At 41.3% G+C, this 15,651-nt stretch overlaps 1 protein-coding gene across 3 annotated transcripts in view; it reads left to right on the top strand.

Annotated features, from left to right (window-relative positions):
* Window positions 1-11,976: 11,976 nt before the first annotated feature.
* The window catches only part of LOC310930258 (kinesin-like protein KIF21A), a 41,412-nt gene continuing 37,737 nt past the window's right edge, over window positions 11,977-15,651 (top strand). For all 3 annotated transcript variants that reach the window (XM_083893182.1, XM_083893183.1, XM_083893184.1), the window contains exon 1: window positions 11,977-12,225. In XM_083893182.1, the coding sequence (XP_083749308.1) occupies window positions 12,182-12,225 (44 nt within the window). In that variant the 5' untranslated portion in view covers window positions 11,977-12,181. The remainder of the gene's footprint in view (window positions 12,226-15,651) is intronic.

Below are 15,651 nucleotides of genomic sequence, written 5' to 3' on the forward strand. Positions count from 1 at the left end.
TTCCCACTCCTACCCATAATATGCTAACATCCAGACTGAACTGCTGCTTCCAACCGATTCTCGCCGAGCGATTAAAAAAACTAAAGAACGTCACGTAAAACAAAATGAATTTGCATGATTTGTTGTGTAATGTTGGATTTTTAAATTCCTGAAAACGACTATCATTTCTTCTTTGTGCTGCAAATACACCTTCAAATTTTGCACAAGGTCATTTTGTCACAGAATAAGCTCAACAGCACAAGTACAGTTTAAGTTTTAGCTGCTGTTTCCATGTGGTTAAAAAGCAACGTTTCTACAAGAGAGGTTAGCTTGCATCGACCGAGGAAGACGGTAAACAAATTTAAAAAGGGATTGAGGCAAATTGTTAGTCAAGCAGAAACTTTTGAGGTGAAAAAGTTGTGACGTCGAAGTTTAAACACTCTGAACGTGAAAGAAATTTGTGCTAGAGGCGAAGTTTCAGGAACAAAAAAATGATTCACAGATTAATTCAGAGCTGAAAAAGTCAAACCAACTCCTGATTTTTACTACAGTAAAACAACTTCATCTTAGATGATTCAATTCATGAAATAACCATCTGTATTCATCTGCTTTCAGGTTTGATTATGTAACACAATTTGTACAACAGCAGCTAGAGCCTAACCTATGTGTGAATTAAAAGAAACAACAAATAATCAAACAATAGTTTAATTTAACTTGTTTGGACTAAACGTTTGCATAAATCTTTTTTTTAACCGCTCTGGGTTAATAAACAGCATTTTGTTTTGCAAATGATACGGTCCAGAAGATGACGACAAACGCAGCTCTTCATTTATTAAGTCATTAATGATTTAATTAATTAAATAATTATTTAATGAATTAATTAAACAAACAAACATGCAGCACAGACAGGAAGTGGAGAGACGAGGACATGGACCAGTGCAGATGTAATGTAATTAGAGCTTAACTGATGAGCACGTTCAATAAGTTGATTTATTTTCTTTCTCTCCAAGGATGCATTAAGAGCTGCAACTAACGATTTTCTCGATTCATCGTTTGGTCCAGAAAATGTAAAAAAAAACATTGATCAGTGTTTGTCAAACCTGGAAATGACGACGTTCTCAAATGTCTTTGTTTTGTCCACAAACTAAAATGATTCAGTTTGAATGATTTCTTTGATATACGGAGCAAAGAAATTAAGAAAATATTCACATTTAAGAAGCTAAAACAATCAGAAATCTTGTTTTAATCATGAAAAAAAAACCTCAGACCAATTATCAAAATAGTTGACGATTCATTTAGTAGTTCAATTTAGTTAATTGTTGCAGCTCTAGATGCATACTCATGTATGCAAACGTATCATATGATTATCAGACAATCCTTAGGTTATAAAAAATGTCACATCTTGGTTTTCTTAGGCCAGTTATGAATAAATTTGGTAAAACATAAACGTTTATCTATTTGGGAGTGTTAATGTTGAAAGCATTTTTAATATGCCCAGATCTTAAACTTGTTTTATGAGTTTTAGGAGCATGTAAACATGCTGTTAAACAGATATTAAAATAAAGAGAAACAATTAAACAATATTAAAATAATAATAATAATAATAATAAAAAAGGCAATGCTTGCATTGAACAACCCTGTGAGTAGTGCAAAAATCATCTCCCGCAGTGTAAAAACCCTGAATTGCAGTTCAGTGGCACCGATATACACTAATACTGAAAAAATTCACAGAGATACACAAACAGCCTCACTGCATACACCGAAGTTCAAATTCACAAAGCCACAGTCTGAGCACCACCAGAGACTGAATCCAACAAACTGTGGCTGATGATTGGGTGTGTGGGGGGGGGGCTACAGTCTTCCTCACAGAGGAGAAGTCGGAAAAAACATCCATCTTCCGTCGAGTATGACCTCGGAGAAAACACGCGCAGCGACGGCGTTAAAACCAAAGGTCACAATCAACAGAAGCCTAGTGGTAAATAGAAATTGTGTGTTTGTGTGCAAAGTTCCCTCTTGCGATAGAAGCGGATTAATCAGTGATAATATCCAGTTAGTGTTGATGAATCCAGTGGTGACAACTCACACATCAAGTCCTCCGATCTTCAGAGGGGCAGCGTTCGTTTTGTTTTTGTTTTTTTTGCAAAAAAAAAATGATTTTCAGAATTTATACCTTTTTAACCCACCGACTACAAACAACTAACCAGCACAACAGATGATTTAGGAAGAAAATCAAGCTGCGAAACAAATAATGACTAGCTAATTCGATGTCATCTTGTAGACTGTGTCTGTCTATATATGTATATGATATAGATCTAAGTTCACCACTGGAATAAAAACAATTAGGGATGCACGATATTGGACTTTTTGCCGATATCCGATATATCGGGAGGGCTTGGGCTACGTTCACGTCTTTCTTTTTGCCGAATTGCAGAGGTTATATAGTCTCTCCTGTCGTGAAATTAACATATGTCGCAGATGTGGATATAAATATCTTTTTTGAGAAAAATAAAAACATGTCAAAAAAATATTAGCTCTAGGGGGCGCTAGCATAGACGTCAAGTCGCTTTTTCAGCCTACTGTTTTAGTCAATAGTCGGCAGATCTTGGTGTGTTTTGACAGTAGCTAATACATTTTAAACCCAATATTGCGCCGATAATATCATACATCCCTAAAAAAATCCTAAAATGCATCTCGATTGGCAACTTGTATTTCGATTTCACTCCATGTTGAAGTTGGTTTACAAAAAATAAAATAAAACAGTAATTTATAACTTATATTCGATCAACACAAGGGGAGACTGCTGAATAACCAGTTTTTTTTTTTTTTTTTTACGAACAGTATAATTAGCTCCTGTAATTTTTTTTTAGACTTAAACTCACTCCAATCTTTCCAGTCGTCTCGCTTTACTAGCACAATGTTGCGGTTGCCTCCCTCTGTTCAGTCATAAAACAAATCACTTCCTGGTCCACGTACACAGCAGCGTGCAGACTCATTGGACTATGTTTTTTTTTAAATGTAAGAAATGTTTGTTTATATTTGAAAGTTACAAACTGCAGTTTCAAAGATTAACATGAACTTTCCTGCCATTTTTAATTCTGAATGGCAACCCGGAGGCTGCAGCCTTCTACAATGACCACATATCAATGCCGACTTGCAGCCCTCTTTGCTGTTATCTCGGCTCCTCAATCGCTCCCTCCTTCACGCCTAATCTGTCCTATTGTTTGAAAATCTGAAGTATAGCTTTAAATGCCACACACAGCTCACCAAGATGCATTTTATTTCCAAGTGTGAACGCAGCTGCAAATTTGTGTAATGAGTAATTTCCCACCCTGTACTGGAATGACATCAATTATCTCCTGAGAGCTCCCGTTAAGAATTTCCCCTGATATAAAACATCACCATGACGACGTGGCACAGAACTGAAGCAGGACTTTACAGCCATCACTATTACATCGTTTTACCATGAAGCTGTATACATTAGATTTGAGTCTATCGCGTTTACTGTTCTGTGGGTTGGCGCGGGGGATAGGGCATCACGGCCACATCACATTTATAGGTTTAAAGAGGAAACACATCAAGTTTTACAGATACTGAACTCAAGTGTGGACGATAATATCCAATAGATCAGTCTACGGGGGGGAAAGTTCAGCTGCCCATGTTGTTTTTAGGAAAATATGTAAATCCATGAGCAGCAGGTGAGCGAGTCTGAAAACACAAGTCAGGTCCACGCCACCTTACGAGAGATGGCCTGTTTGAAGCACTCGGGGTTGACGTTGCCTCCAGGACGCAGCGCCCTCTCCAGACTCACCAGCACGTTTTGGTGACACTCCCTGATGTTGACAGGGTACTTGGCCCTCAGCAGCTCATAGGCGGCGATCAGCCTCATGTTCTGCCTCACCATCAGGTACTGGATGATGCACGTCGGAGCCAGCGAGAACCCGTCCCGACAGTGCACAAGGACGCGCTTCCTCTTCTCCGTGGAGGCGTCGATGCACTCGTTGATGTCCTCGAAGCAGCGCTGCTTCAGGGCGGGGCCGTCGCCCAGAGCGTCCGGCACGTCTTCGATGTCCACCTTGAGGCGGGACCAGCTGTGGCGGGCGCCGCGGGAGCAGGTGCAGGGTATGAGGTTGAGACTGGGCCCCGGTTCTCCCGGCACACTGCTCATGTCGATGATGCTGTCAATGTTGTTGCGGCAGAGGGTGCGTCCATTGTACGCCGCATTCAGGTTGCCAACGTAGATGTAGTCCGTGACCTTAGAGATGACGGGTTCAGAGTACTGGAAGTGTTCAGGGCCGCTGGTTTTGGGCTCAGGTGTATCAGGGCTTCTGGCGCCCGCCGGCCCGGTGGCTGCTCTCCTGCTGTAGTTGCGCAACTTCTTCGACCCCGAACGCGATGGTGGGTTAGAGTCCGACTCAGAGCTGCTGTTCCAGGGCGGAGAGAAGAGAGAGAAGCGGCTGGAGGATTTGCTCTTGTTGAGGTTCTCCACTGGACTGGACAGGCCGGAGCTGGACGCTGTTGTGGAAGCTGAAGCACAGAACAGGGACGCTCGCTCCAGAGAACCTGTGCTGCTTGCGGCTCCAGCACTGTGGGCCTGCTCCATCTGCAAATACACAACAAATAAGATGAGCATCCCAGCTTTTATTGACTTTTATAAGTGACGATATCAAGTTGTTGAATGAATTTGAATTTTTTCCACTTTTACTTTTAGATTAAATGCATGGAGTGAGCTCTGTGATAACTATTCCTGGTCTGAGAGACGAACAGATGTGCTTGGAATAGGATTAAAACAAGTATGTTACATGAGTGGATTACTCGCCCCATAATTTAAGAAATTATCCTGCAGAAGCACACCGTGTCACGTTTGGCTGTACCTGAGCTTTGAGGTTGTTCTTCCACTCCTGCGTCTCCAGAGCTTTGAAGCGTCCACTGCTGTCGGAGGAGACCGACACGCAGAGGGGCCTGTGAGCTCTCGGGGGGAGCTGGGGGGTGAGGGCCACAGGGATGGGCCTCGCATCGGTGTGCTCGATCCTACTCATCATCAGATTTGGACAGGAGCCTGGGACATGGGGATAAATGATTATATCAGCGACATCTGCCTGTGATGACTTCATCACGTTGGGTCACTGCCACACAGCTGAATCTTTTCACAATGCATTTAGCTCTTGAGGAAGAAAATCTCTGAAATACTAAAGCAAAACCTTTACATGCCTTACAAAACTGCTATGAATTATGTAATTACATCCACAAGCAGCATTGACTATACATGTTATATTTGTGAAAATAACAACAGTAAAAGAAACAGAATGACCAAATATAATTAAAAAGATGGCTGGATTAAGGCTAGGCCTAATAATCCCTGACGTGAACCTAATTTCTACAGGTGGGAATTACAATTTGGTGATGATCCCTGGGACCTGTCAACTTTTAAGGGACATTTACAATCTTCATCTTTCAATGTTCACTTTTTCCAAGAAGATGATTTGAAAGACCCACAAAATTTTAGAAGAAACATCAGCATGGTCCACTTTTTTTTTTAACAAAGATTACTGGTAGCTTTTAGAACAAAAATGGGGCAGTTTCAACACTGCAGGAAACCACTACCAGCAAGTCAGTGTATAATGCATTCAATTTTACAGAGTTTTGTGGAGATCAGACTTTTCTGTACCTACCTGCACATTCTGAGCGGGTGATGGACTGAATCTGCAGTGTGTTCTGTGTTCTCAGCAGGCTGTGGAGAGTCCTCACTATGCCTGCAAGTGAGAGGTCACCTTGTTGTAAACATAACGAGCCTCCACAGCAGCATGGAAAACGTGACAGTGACGGTGTGCTGCAGAACAGTACCAAACATCGGCCTTACCAATCCCTCCATTCTGCCTGCGGAGCACTTTCTTATCCAGCAGTGTGTGCGCACTCAGCTCTTTGTTCCACTCTTCCTCGGCTTCCATGTTCCGCCTCCTGTAGACAGAGGCACAAAAACCCGGCTCAGGCGGCCCGTCATCTTCGGCAAGCCGAGCGACACTCAAGCTCCATGGGACGGACGTGGGTTTTCAACGGCGGGCGGCGTGGACGGAGTCTGCTGCTAGCATCACCGACTAAGTTAGCCGCTAACAGCAGCCTGCTAGCTCACTGCTGAGCGGGGGTCATGGTGCTGGAGCTGACGCGGACCCTAACCGTCCGTTATCACTGCACCGAGTGCAGAAGCAACACCGCGGCAAAGTAAAGCGTGCACATCGGAGGACTGAGCAAACATGACGACCCAAAGCGTTTTGGTTAACATTTGCTAAACGCAGGCGAGCTAGCCGCCGCTGGTAAACGCGTTTGCCCGCCGTTTGCAGCGATTGTACGGGTGCTTACGAGTCATCACGCCCTGACAACACGTACGACCACAACCTATGTGTTTATCGACAACCCATGTCGCGGACACACATCACATTTACGAGTATTATTGTGCAGCTCTGGTGACCAGGCTGCTCCAGAGCACAGCCAGTCGAGCTACATCACCCTCCAAAGTCACCAGCGGAGATTTGCTGTGAGTTTACTGTACCCTGCGCGAAGTCTTGTAGGCTGCGATGAAACCGAATTTCACGTCAGCGTAAACTAACCAAACGGATAATTTGATATTTTTTATTTCAAATAAGTGAGACGTGGCCGCGAGGGTAAGTGGGGTATGAAATAGGACAATTCGTGTGTACCTGAAGAGAAAATCTACCTGTAAGAACGAGTTGCGGGGAAAATTCAGGCTGTTTGGTGAATATACTTGCGTTTTTCAGACGGGCGGGGCTAGGCGAGTTTAACTTCAGCGACCTAGAGCACTGATTTAGATAACTAAAACAAACGCCTCTTCATTATGACCTAACTGCCGCTGAAGTTTTCCATGGCAACAGGACGCTAAACGCAAGCTCACATGTGGTAACATCACCTGTTTCAGCTTAAAAAGGATGATCTTAACTTTTCACTGTCATCTTCTTCTACACAGTAAATCTTGTAGTGTGAAAGTAACACTACAAGTGTCAAACTAACGCCAGTTCTGATTAGGACAAACATATATCAGGATTTGTGTTAAATTAAACCCATCAAGTGCTAACATAAGGCTAAGAGTTCATTATAAGACTGCTTTATTGTATGAATATCACCATAGTACTTGGAATTTAGGGCACCTACTGAGAAAAATTTAAAGGGCACCTAATGTGTGTTCACTTATGGTAGACATGTCCAAAGTGCGATCTGGGGCCATGCACATTATTGTTTGATTAATTTCTAGCACAGAGATGTGCCTTTTCTACACATCACTGAAGGTCACCCTTTGGGACACTGTCATGTAGGGACAGAAGGGAACTTCATACCCTTTTTGAAGGGAACTTTCTCATGTTTTTACCCCTCAAGGGGGCACTTTAGCACGCTGTGTTTCAGCCCATTAAGGAGCAAAAATGAGATGCAACAGTGTCCGTATTACCTAAATAATATTGCATGTAAAGAATTAGATTAACTGATATTTATTTATAGGCTAACAAAGACCTAAGTCAGTGTCAAACCATCATCATAATCCTGAACTAGAGTACTGTTGCTGCTTCCGCTTCTGCTCCGGAAGCTCCACCAACAATCATGATGGTGGCTCCAGTAGCAGCCTCCAGGAATACGGTAGATTATAATAATAATAGTAATGTTTTGACCCACAAAACTGACCCACCGTTTTATTATTATTATTAGTACAATTATGTACAGTTGTACACACCACATACTACTACTTCGATTTTCACAGAGGGTGATATTTTACAGTCAATGTTTAAACAACTGTATGAGCAATTTTGTGTAAAAAAAAAAAAAAAGAGTCAAAAAGGGACAGGCTTGATCACAAATAGTTAATTATTAACTAAATTAATATATAACTATATGAAACTCGCCCAAGACACTTTAAATATTTACATACATTAAATAAAAAACTTATGTTTACTTGAAAGTTTGCAGCATAATGAATTTAGACAGCCTGTTCATCTGCACTGCAAAAAAGTACAATATTGTCCATATTGTGACTGATGTTTTCCATTCAGGAAAATTCTTTATCACTTTACGGTTAGAAATGAATAATACAAGCACCAAGAATAAGAATAACAGCGGATTATTGGGTTCAATAGAATGAGTTCAAAGTTTAAATCAGACAAACTGCTCTTTGAACATTTTTTCATTTAGCAGTATTTATTATTGTTCTTCTTCTATTTCCTTTTAAGAACCATCTGACAAACAAAGTGACACGGTTTCATTCAGGGACTCACCTTTTGTGTGATGCTGCTGATGGTTGTTGGTTTGTTTCTCAGTGTGTCAGTGTGCTGCTGCTGCTGCTCTGTTTCAAAACAATTATCCAGGAGTTGATTTGGAGCCTGTGCTTTTTTTTTTTTTCATCTCCCCCCTTCATCGTCTTCTCTTTTTTTCTCTCTCTTCTTGTGTTTTAATTGGATGTCTGGATCTCTCTCTCCAGGTATCCTGGTAACACAGCCGAGCAGCTGATGTCACTGCTCTCCATAATGAAGAGTGAGTGTATCTGGCTGCCTTTGTCAATAAGCAGGCAGGGAAATTCACAGGAGATAAGGCCCACAACAAAGGCCACGTCTCCCATGATGTGATGAGAACACACTCAGCTCCTCTGGGTCCGAAATAATTAGCGTACGTAAGGTGATCTTGTGGATTATTTCCGTTATTTAAACCGCCTTAACATGTTGTCCATGAATGTATACGTTTATATTTCACATGTGCCCTGAAATCAAGGCCAGGATGCAATTTAAAAGCCAAATTATGATTCTTTTGTTTTCAATAGGTTAAAATAAGTTTGTCACACATGGTTACTAGTGATTAAGTTAACACATTAAAATTAAAAAAATATGGAGATAATGAATAATAAACCAAGTAAAAACATCAGCAGTGTAGTCATCTTTTATATATAACAGTCGGTTAAATTACATTTAATAACATAATATAATGTTATAATATTCTATTGTTATTATATGTGTCATGATCACTGGATATCTTTTAATATATCAGTCACAAGGTGATGCAATCATGGTTTTTCACAAGTGAAAACTCTTATTTTATTGGTTGTATTGACCCATTTTAATCTAAAATCACGGTTAAAACTCATTTCTTCTTACATAACCAGGCTCCTCATCCCATGTACAATATAAACAATATATAAACAATATAAACATATGATATCCCATGATCAATCTCTGTCTATAATGTAAATATCTAGTCCAGACTATATATATTCTGGAAATTATCTATTATGTACACTATACATTCTGTTCTATTTAACTCTATTAAACTTTTCTATATATAGTCTCAGTGTTAATATCTTTTTATATTGTATTTTTCTTGTTAATGCACGGTTATTATTTATTATCCTGATCCTTACTGTCTTTTCTGTTGTAACGCTGTAAAGTTTTCCCCACTGCAGGACGAATAAAGGACTCTCTTATCTTATCTCTTAACTTATCTTCTTAATTGAGTATTTGTCCTTTATGTGGTTAGCACATAAGCCAAGTGACACTGTGTTTACTGCTCAGTCAATAGTTCCTGTTTTTAGATTCCATACTTTTTCGAGATGAGGCTTTAAGTGGACATCTTCCCAATCCTCACAATAAATCCTCAAAATGCCACAGAAGGATGGTGTTTTATTGGTCAAGAGAGCGACAGAGAGCGAAATTGTGTGATGCAAAACTGTTGCATTGGTGGGCGGCACATTTGCATGTGAAAGAGCCTCCTCGAGGTCCTCAGCTCCGTCATTGAGAAGTTGCTGCCTCTGGTAAATCTCTCACTGAGGCAGCAGGTGCAGAACTGCAAGAGGACTGAACATCTGGTGGCCTCAGTGCCACACACACACACACACACACACACACACACACACACACACACACACACACACCAGAGAGCTGATGTGACATACGGTGGATGATGATCTTTCAAAAGGGCGTGCATGCGTTTTTTTTTCTCCTGTCGATGTGGCACCAGAGGAGATAACAGCAATGTTGTTGACTTTTAGACGCTGTCAGACTATGGGAAGTCTGCAGTTTTATCACATGTATCACTGTATCATGGTACACACATATACATACAGACAGACAGTGGTAACTGAAGGAGGACACACTTACATACAGTTGATAAATTGATAAACTTGTGTGTCTGGCAAAAGTCAGAAAGTAGTGGAAAAACGGCAGAATTGTATAATTTATTTTACAATCCCTTAATATTCATGATTTGGAAAGGAAATTGAATTGGGCCAACATTGAAATGTACTACATCATCAAATACTTAACTGATATTTAACTCAGGGAATTCTCTGTCAGTAGGCTATCCAACAAATGCACATTACATTTTTTAATGTTTCCTTTGTTTGATTGACATTATTTTTCCAGCTGTTCTAACCACCCATGATGGTTTAGAGTCACAAGGTGGCACTAAAGGCTCTACTCTAGAAATGACAGCTTTAATGACGTCACTAAAGAGCTCCAACTTTTCTGGAGCGTTTTTCTTTGTTGTAATACCTCTGTGTGCCACCAGGTGGGGCTCACTGCTTGTTGTCATCCAACTGGATCAACAGTCAAACTCACTTCATGCTGATATCACTCAGGTAACACTCTCTCCTCTATCATCTATCTTTTAATCGGAAATGTCACAGTTCAGAGTTAATTTTGACAAACTGTCATGTCATTTGACCTTAAAGCATAACCTCATGTGTTTTCATTACTCCATGGTAAAGTTTAATGTTTACATTAACGTCCTCACATTAAATGATTGCTCTTACATGACTGTTTTATCTTTGTTTTTAAGGCTTTTTCTTGATTTCTTTTTTTTAAATGTAAGCTCTATGATATTTAGAAATCATAGTCGTGAATTCTGAGAAAGAAGTCAGAAAGATAAAAAAAGTCAGAATTCTGAGATCAAAATCAGAATTCTGATATTAAAGTCAGAATTCTGAGATTAAAGTCAGAATTTTGAGATTACATTGAGAAAAAAGTCTAGAATTCTGAGATTAAAGTCAGAATTCTGAGACTAAAGTCAGAATTCTGAGATTAAAGTCAGAATTATAAGTCAATTATAAATCAGTTTTCAGAAAAAAGTCACACACGCATAATATTAATAATATAACAGTAATTTTAATCTCAGAATTCTGACTTAAATCCCAGAATTCCTACTTTGATCTTGAATTCTGACTTTAATTTCAGAATTCTTTCTCAGAATTCTGACTTTTTTTCCCCTCAGAATTCTGACTTTAATCTCACAATTTTTCCAATTTCAAGTCATTTTATTTTTTCTTTCTTTCAGTTTTGTTGTCCTAATACTCTACTGCAGTTATTGGATCCACAGCTATAGTTGTACTGTACTAAAAAGAGTATTGTAAGGTCACCGGTTTGACTGAGGGCCTTGTCTGTGTGGAGTTTGCATGTTTTTTCCTTGTGTGCGTGCATAGTATGGGTTTTGTCTGGGTACTCAGTCCAAAAACATGCAAAGATCATAGAATATTTTGACACTCTAAACTGACTGTGAGACTGAATGGTTGTTGTCTCCATGTGTTGTCCCTGTGATGGACAGAAGACCACCACCTCTCCAGGGTGGACCCCACCTTCACCTCAGATGACATTGTCTCCAGCTCCAGCGGTAGAAAAGTGATTAATTTCACTAATACTTTTTTCTTACTGCTTTTTGCAATTCATAACTACCTTGTCATGACGTCACCTCACAGCTGGTGCCTTGGAGAGGGCGTGGCTTGCTGACGCATTGCGGTTTCCTCCCGGTGCGTAAACGGAGCAGACACACGGTGGGGGCACGCACGCACGCACGCGTGTGTTTTAATCTGCGTATGTGTTTGTGTGTGTGCGCTGTGGCTATAGCGCACGCAGCAATGACTCGCGCAGCGGCAGCGACAGTACTCTGCATATGAAGTGAAGCATCCGGAGCGAACTGCGCAAAGATGCAGCGCACGTAGACGCTGCTGCCTCACCTCCACGCTCATGTCATGGTTAACAACGACGCTGAATGTCTTTTGTGTGCGCGTTAGTTTTCAAATGGCCGTGTTTAAGCGGAGGTGAGCGGCTCCGTTGCTCGGTGGAGTGCGCACTTATTTTCCTCCTCTCGCTGTTCTGCCACAGAGTGAGCAGCCGAGGCTGATAAATCCGCTTTTTGGGGGGGGGTTCCTTTCACTGCATGAGGAACCATGACGACGGGACAGGACGAGAGCACAGTCCGCGTGGCACTGAGGTAAGTCGAGAAGAATGTAAATATGTAAATGTAAATTTCCCATTAAGTGCGTGAATGTATATTTGTGACTTAATTAGCCGGTGCCACCTGTCAGTCAGCGCCGTGGGCCTAGAAAACACACCGCGGTCACCAGCAGCAGCAGCACCTGCTAACACACACACACAGGTTTGCGTAGCTATTGTTTTTATGATACAGCTAGCTTCATCCCACACCTTAACCAGATAATCCAAACCTAACCACAAGTTACATCTTAATCCCAAACATGACCATGGTCCGTACTAGGACTGCTGGTCCCGACAAGATCGGTGTTTATGCCAGAAAATGCCATGACCGTGTACACACAGCTATTCTTTTGAGGACACTGCATTGACTTACTTTAATTTGGACAGGTAAAACCAACACATTACCCTAATCTTAATCGTAATTCTAACTGCAATCAGATGCACATAAATGACTTGCTAGTAAGGAGCTTTGGTTGCCATGAGGACGACTGGTCCTGTGTTGATACCAGAAATGGTTCTGGAGACACTCACACATACACTGTATCTATAAATTATTATCCCCCTGTCAGTTTAGCAGCACTGTGACCCACTTCCACTGGACACCTCTTTTGCCGCTGCAGGCCTTTAGGGACACATCATTGGTCAGTTTGTTTGTGGGTCCCCTTGGCAAAGACTTGCACTTTCCTCATTGTGTGAGTGACTCACAGTATTATTTCTGTGTGCTGACAGAAAAACATGTGAAGCATCACACACTGAGCGGTGCACGGCACAGCATCTTCTCCACGCCGACATGTGCATGTGCAATGGCTGAGTGAGGATTCAGAGAAAGAAAGGGAGCGACGGTGTGGGATGGAGAGAGACAGCTTTTCTTCTCTAAAACCTTGGCTTCTTGTCAAAACCTCCTGCAGGGAAGCAGCTAATCAATGAAAGAGGAGCTTCTCTTTCAAGGAAAACGGGTAGATTACCATCAAGTCTGCTCTTTGTGGACATCCAGGAGATCCCTTTTAGCGGCCTTGTGCTATTGTGCTGAAGTGGGCTGTTGCCACCCATGTGCTGAGGTGGCACAGACATAATGGCTCTTGTCCATTTTTTTGCATCTTTGCCTGATCTCACATGCACACTTGTTCACTTCAGTGAATCATCGTTGGGTGTGAGGAGTCGGGTTAGCCCTGAAGCCTTTCTTTTACTAATTCCCTCTTGGGAGAAATCCATGTTTCGATGCTGCCTGTCATGCAGCTGACATTTATGGGCTGCCTTTGTGGTTTGGCAGGGAATATGTATTGTTAGAAAGGCAGTAAACTCTTTGTTGCACAATGTTGTGAGGGGAAATAAATGATTAGTAAATGGCACATTTTGGTGTCATGTTTGGTGTCACAAGGATGTTTGTGCCAAAGGCTGTCTAATATCACTTTATGACCTTATAATGTCATGTCAGTTTGTTTTTGGATTACAGGAGAACACGGTTGAGGGAAAGTAGAGCTGTCAGGTGTCACTTTCAATCAATCTGGGATGGTTGCGTAGATCCAGGAAATGAACTTTACGCTGTTATCACTGAACAGCAGCTGTACTGATGATACCAATAAATCTGAATCGCCTTGTAAAGGTCTCTGAAAGTTGACCTTGTTCAGGTGTGTGCTGAAAGGTGTAGTTGCTCCAATTGACCAGACTTGGAACATCTGACTATGTCTGCATCAGTTATTTTCCCTGTAGATATCGATTGTGTTCTCTTGCAAGCAAGTGAGACAGTTGGGGTCTAACAGGTCTGTTTCTTCAGATTAAGCCTTTAAGATTAAGAAAATATTTGCATTTCAGAATCTGGAGGTATAAAGTCTGTCTAAAGACTGTTGTATCTCAATTTTCCAGCTACATCCAGTTAGATCCAGCAGTCCAGCAGTAAATCCAACCATCATAAAGACTTCTGTGATTGTTTATGTTCCTCAGTTACTTGGCTAGTTGGATTGAACTAAAACAGAACACTTAAAACTCTCATGAAGTTGGTTGCAGTCAGGACTATGACACTGGCTTAGTTTCCACCAGTTGTTTTAGCTGTTCAACTGGTAGGTAAATGTATATTATGGAGTATACAAACAAACGGCCACAAAATCGTCCACAGAGCCAAAATAACTCCTCTGTCGCATGATTCATGGGTCGTGAGGAAAATTGCAAAGAAAAATCATAGTGAAACACACATGTCTCTATAATGTAAGCATGTGTTTTAAAAGGACTATTCCCACAATAGTCTTTAAGAGCCTTCACAGGTTGTTATTATTTCCACAAGAACCAGTCTAAACTGCCACAAAAAGTATGGATGGCATTCTTCCAGTGAGAGGTGGATATTTTGTGTTCTGGCTCGAGAAAAGCAAGATTACAGCTCTGATTTTAGCACACTGCCTTTCACTGTGTGGAAAACCAGTTTGAGAAAACTGAGGCACAGTTAATCTTTCTCAGTAAAAATGAATGGGGGGTAATTTTGAGCTTTGTTGCGTTCAGGCTGCAACAATGCCATTATAAGCGGTGTTGTTGTCACACGGAGGTTTTACACCTTGATTGTTTTCCCTCTCTGTGATGCCCGGCCTGATGCATCGGCATGTTTTAACTGCTGCCAGCTGGCAAAACAGTGTTGACATGTCTCACCGTGCACATGTGCAGCAGCTCAGATTGGGTGTGAGGGTTCATTCTCGCTGCTGCTGCAAATCCAAATGATCCCAAACTAGCTCCCAGATATTTGTGTATGCTTATGCTCTTGCTATGTGGAAAAACACCTGAGCCTCTCATGGAGACCAGCAGTGCAATGGTAGACCATGATGCCAGATCTTAAGAGTGCTTATTATCGTAATCATGGTGGTTTTTGTAATCAGTTTATGACCCTGGCTTATCTCAACAGAAGCTGCCCTGTTCTTTTAAAGGAGTGCAACATTCATAACATTGGTTTAGAATGTGCCTTTGCATTGTTAGTGCTTTGAGAAAGAATTGCTCCTCCTTGGCTACAGTATATATACTGTATATTGTACTCAAGTCAGCGTATTTGCTCAGTGCGTGACGTCATAATAGATAGGCTTAAATGGTAGGTGTACACATTGATGGGAAGGGCTAAGAAGTTGCTCAACCTGCCAGCTGAGGTAATTACTGCAACACCGCAAACACAAGGCAACTATCGTTTATTTTTAAGGTGGTGACAGATGAGCAGCTCGGATCAAAGTGAGGCGGAATGGCTTAGACCATGTTTATATCTAATGCTGTTACAACTGAAGTGTGTGGCTGCTGTTGCCAAGAGCATTAACCAGTGAATAATGTGAGGCAGCCTGCACAGTTAAAAGACGAATCACATCAATGAAATTCAGTCTCTCTTCCTTTTTCCCTGGTTGATTTTTGATCCTTAGCTCGAGGGCACAGCGATGATAATAATGAAGTTTAATGGGCCTCT

This window comes from Microchirus variegatus, assembly GCF_963457635.1.
Source record: "Microchirus variegatus genome assembly, chromosome: 8".
NCBI lineage: Eukaryota > Metazoa > Chordata > Actinopteri > Pleuronectiformes > Soleidae > Microchirus > Microchirus variegatus.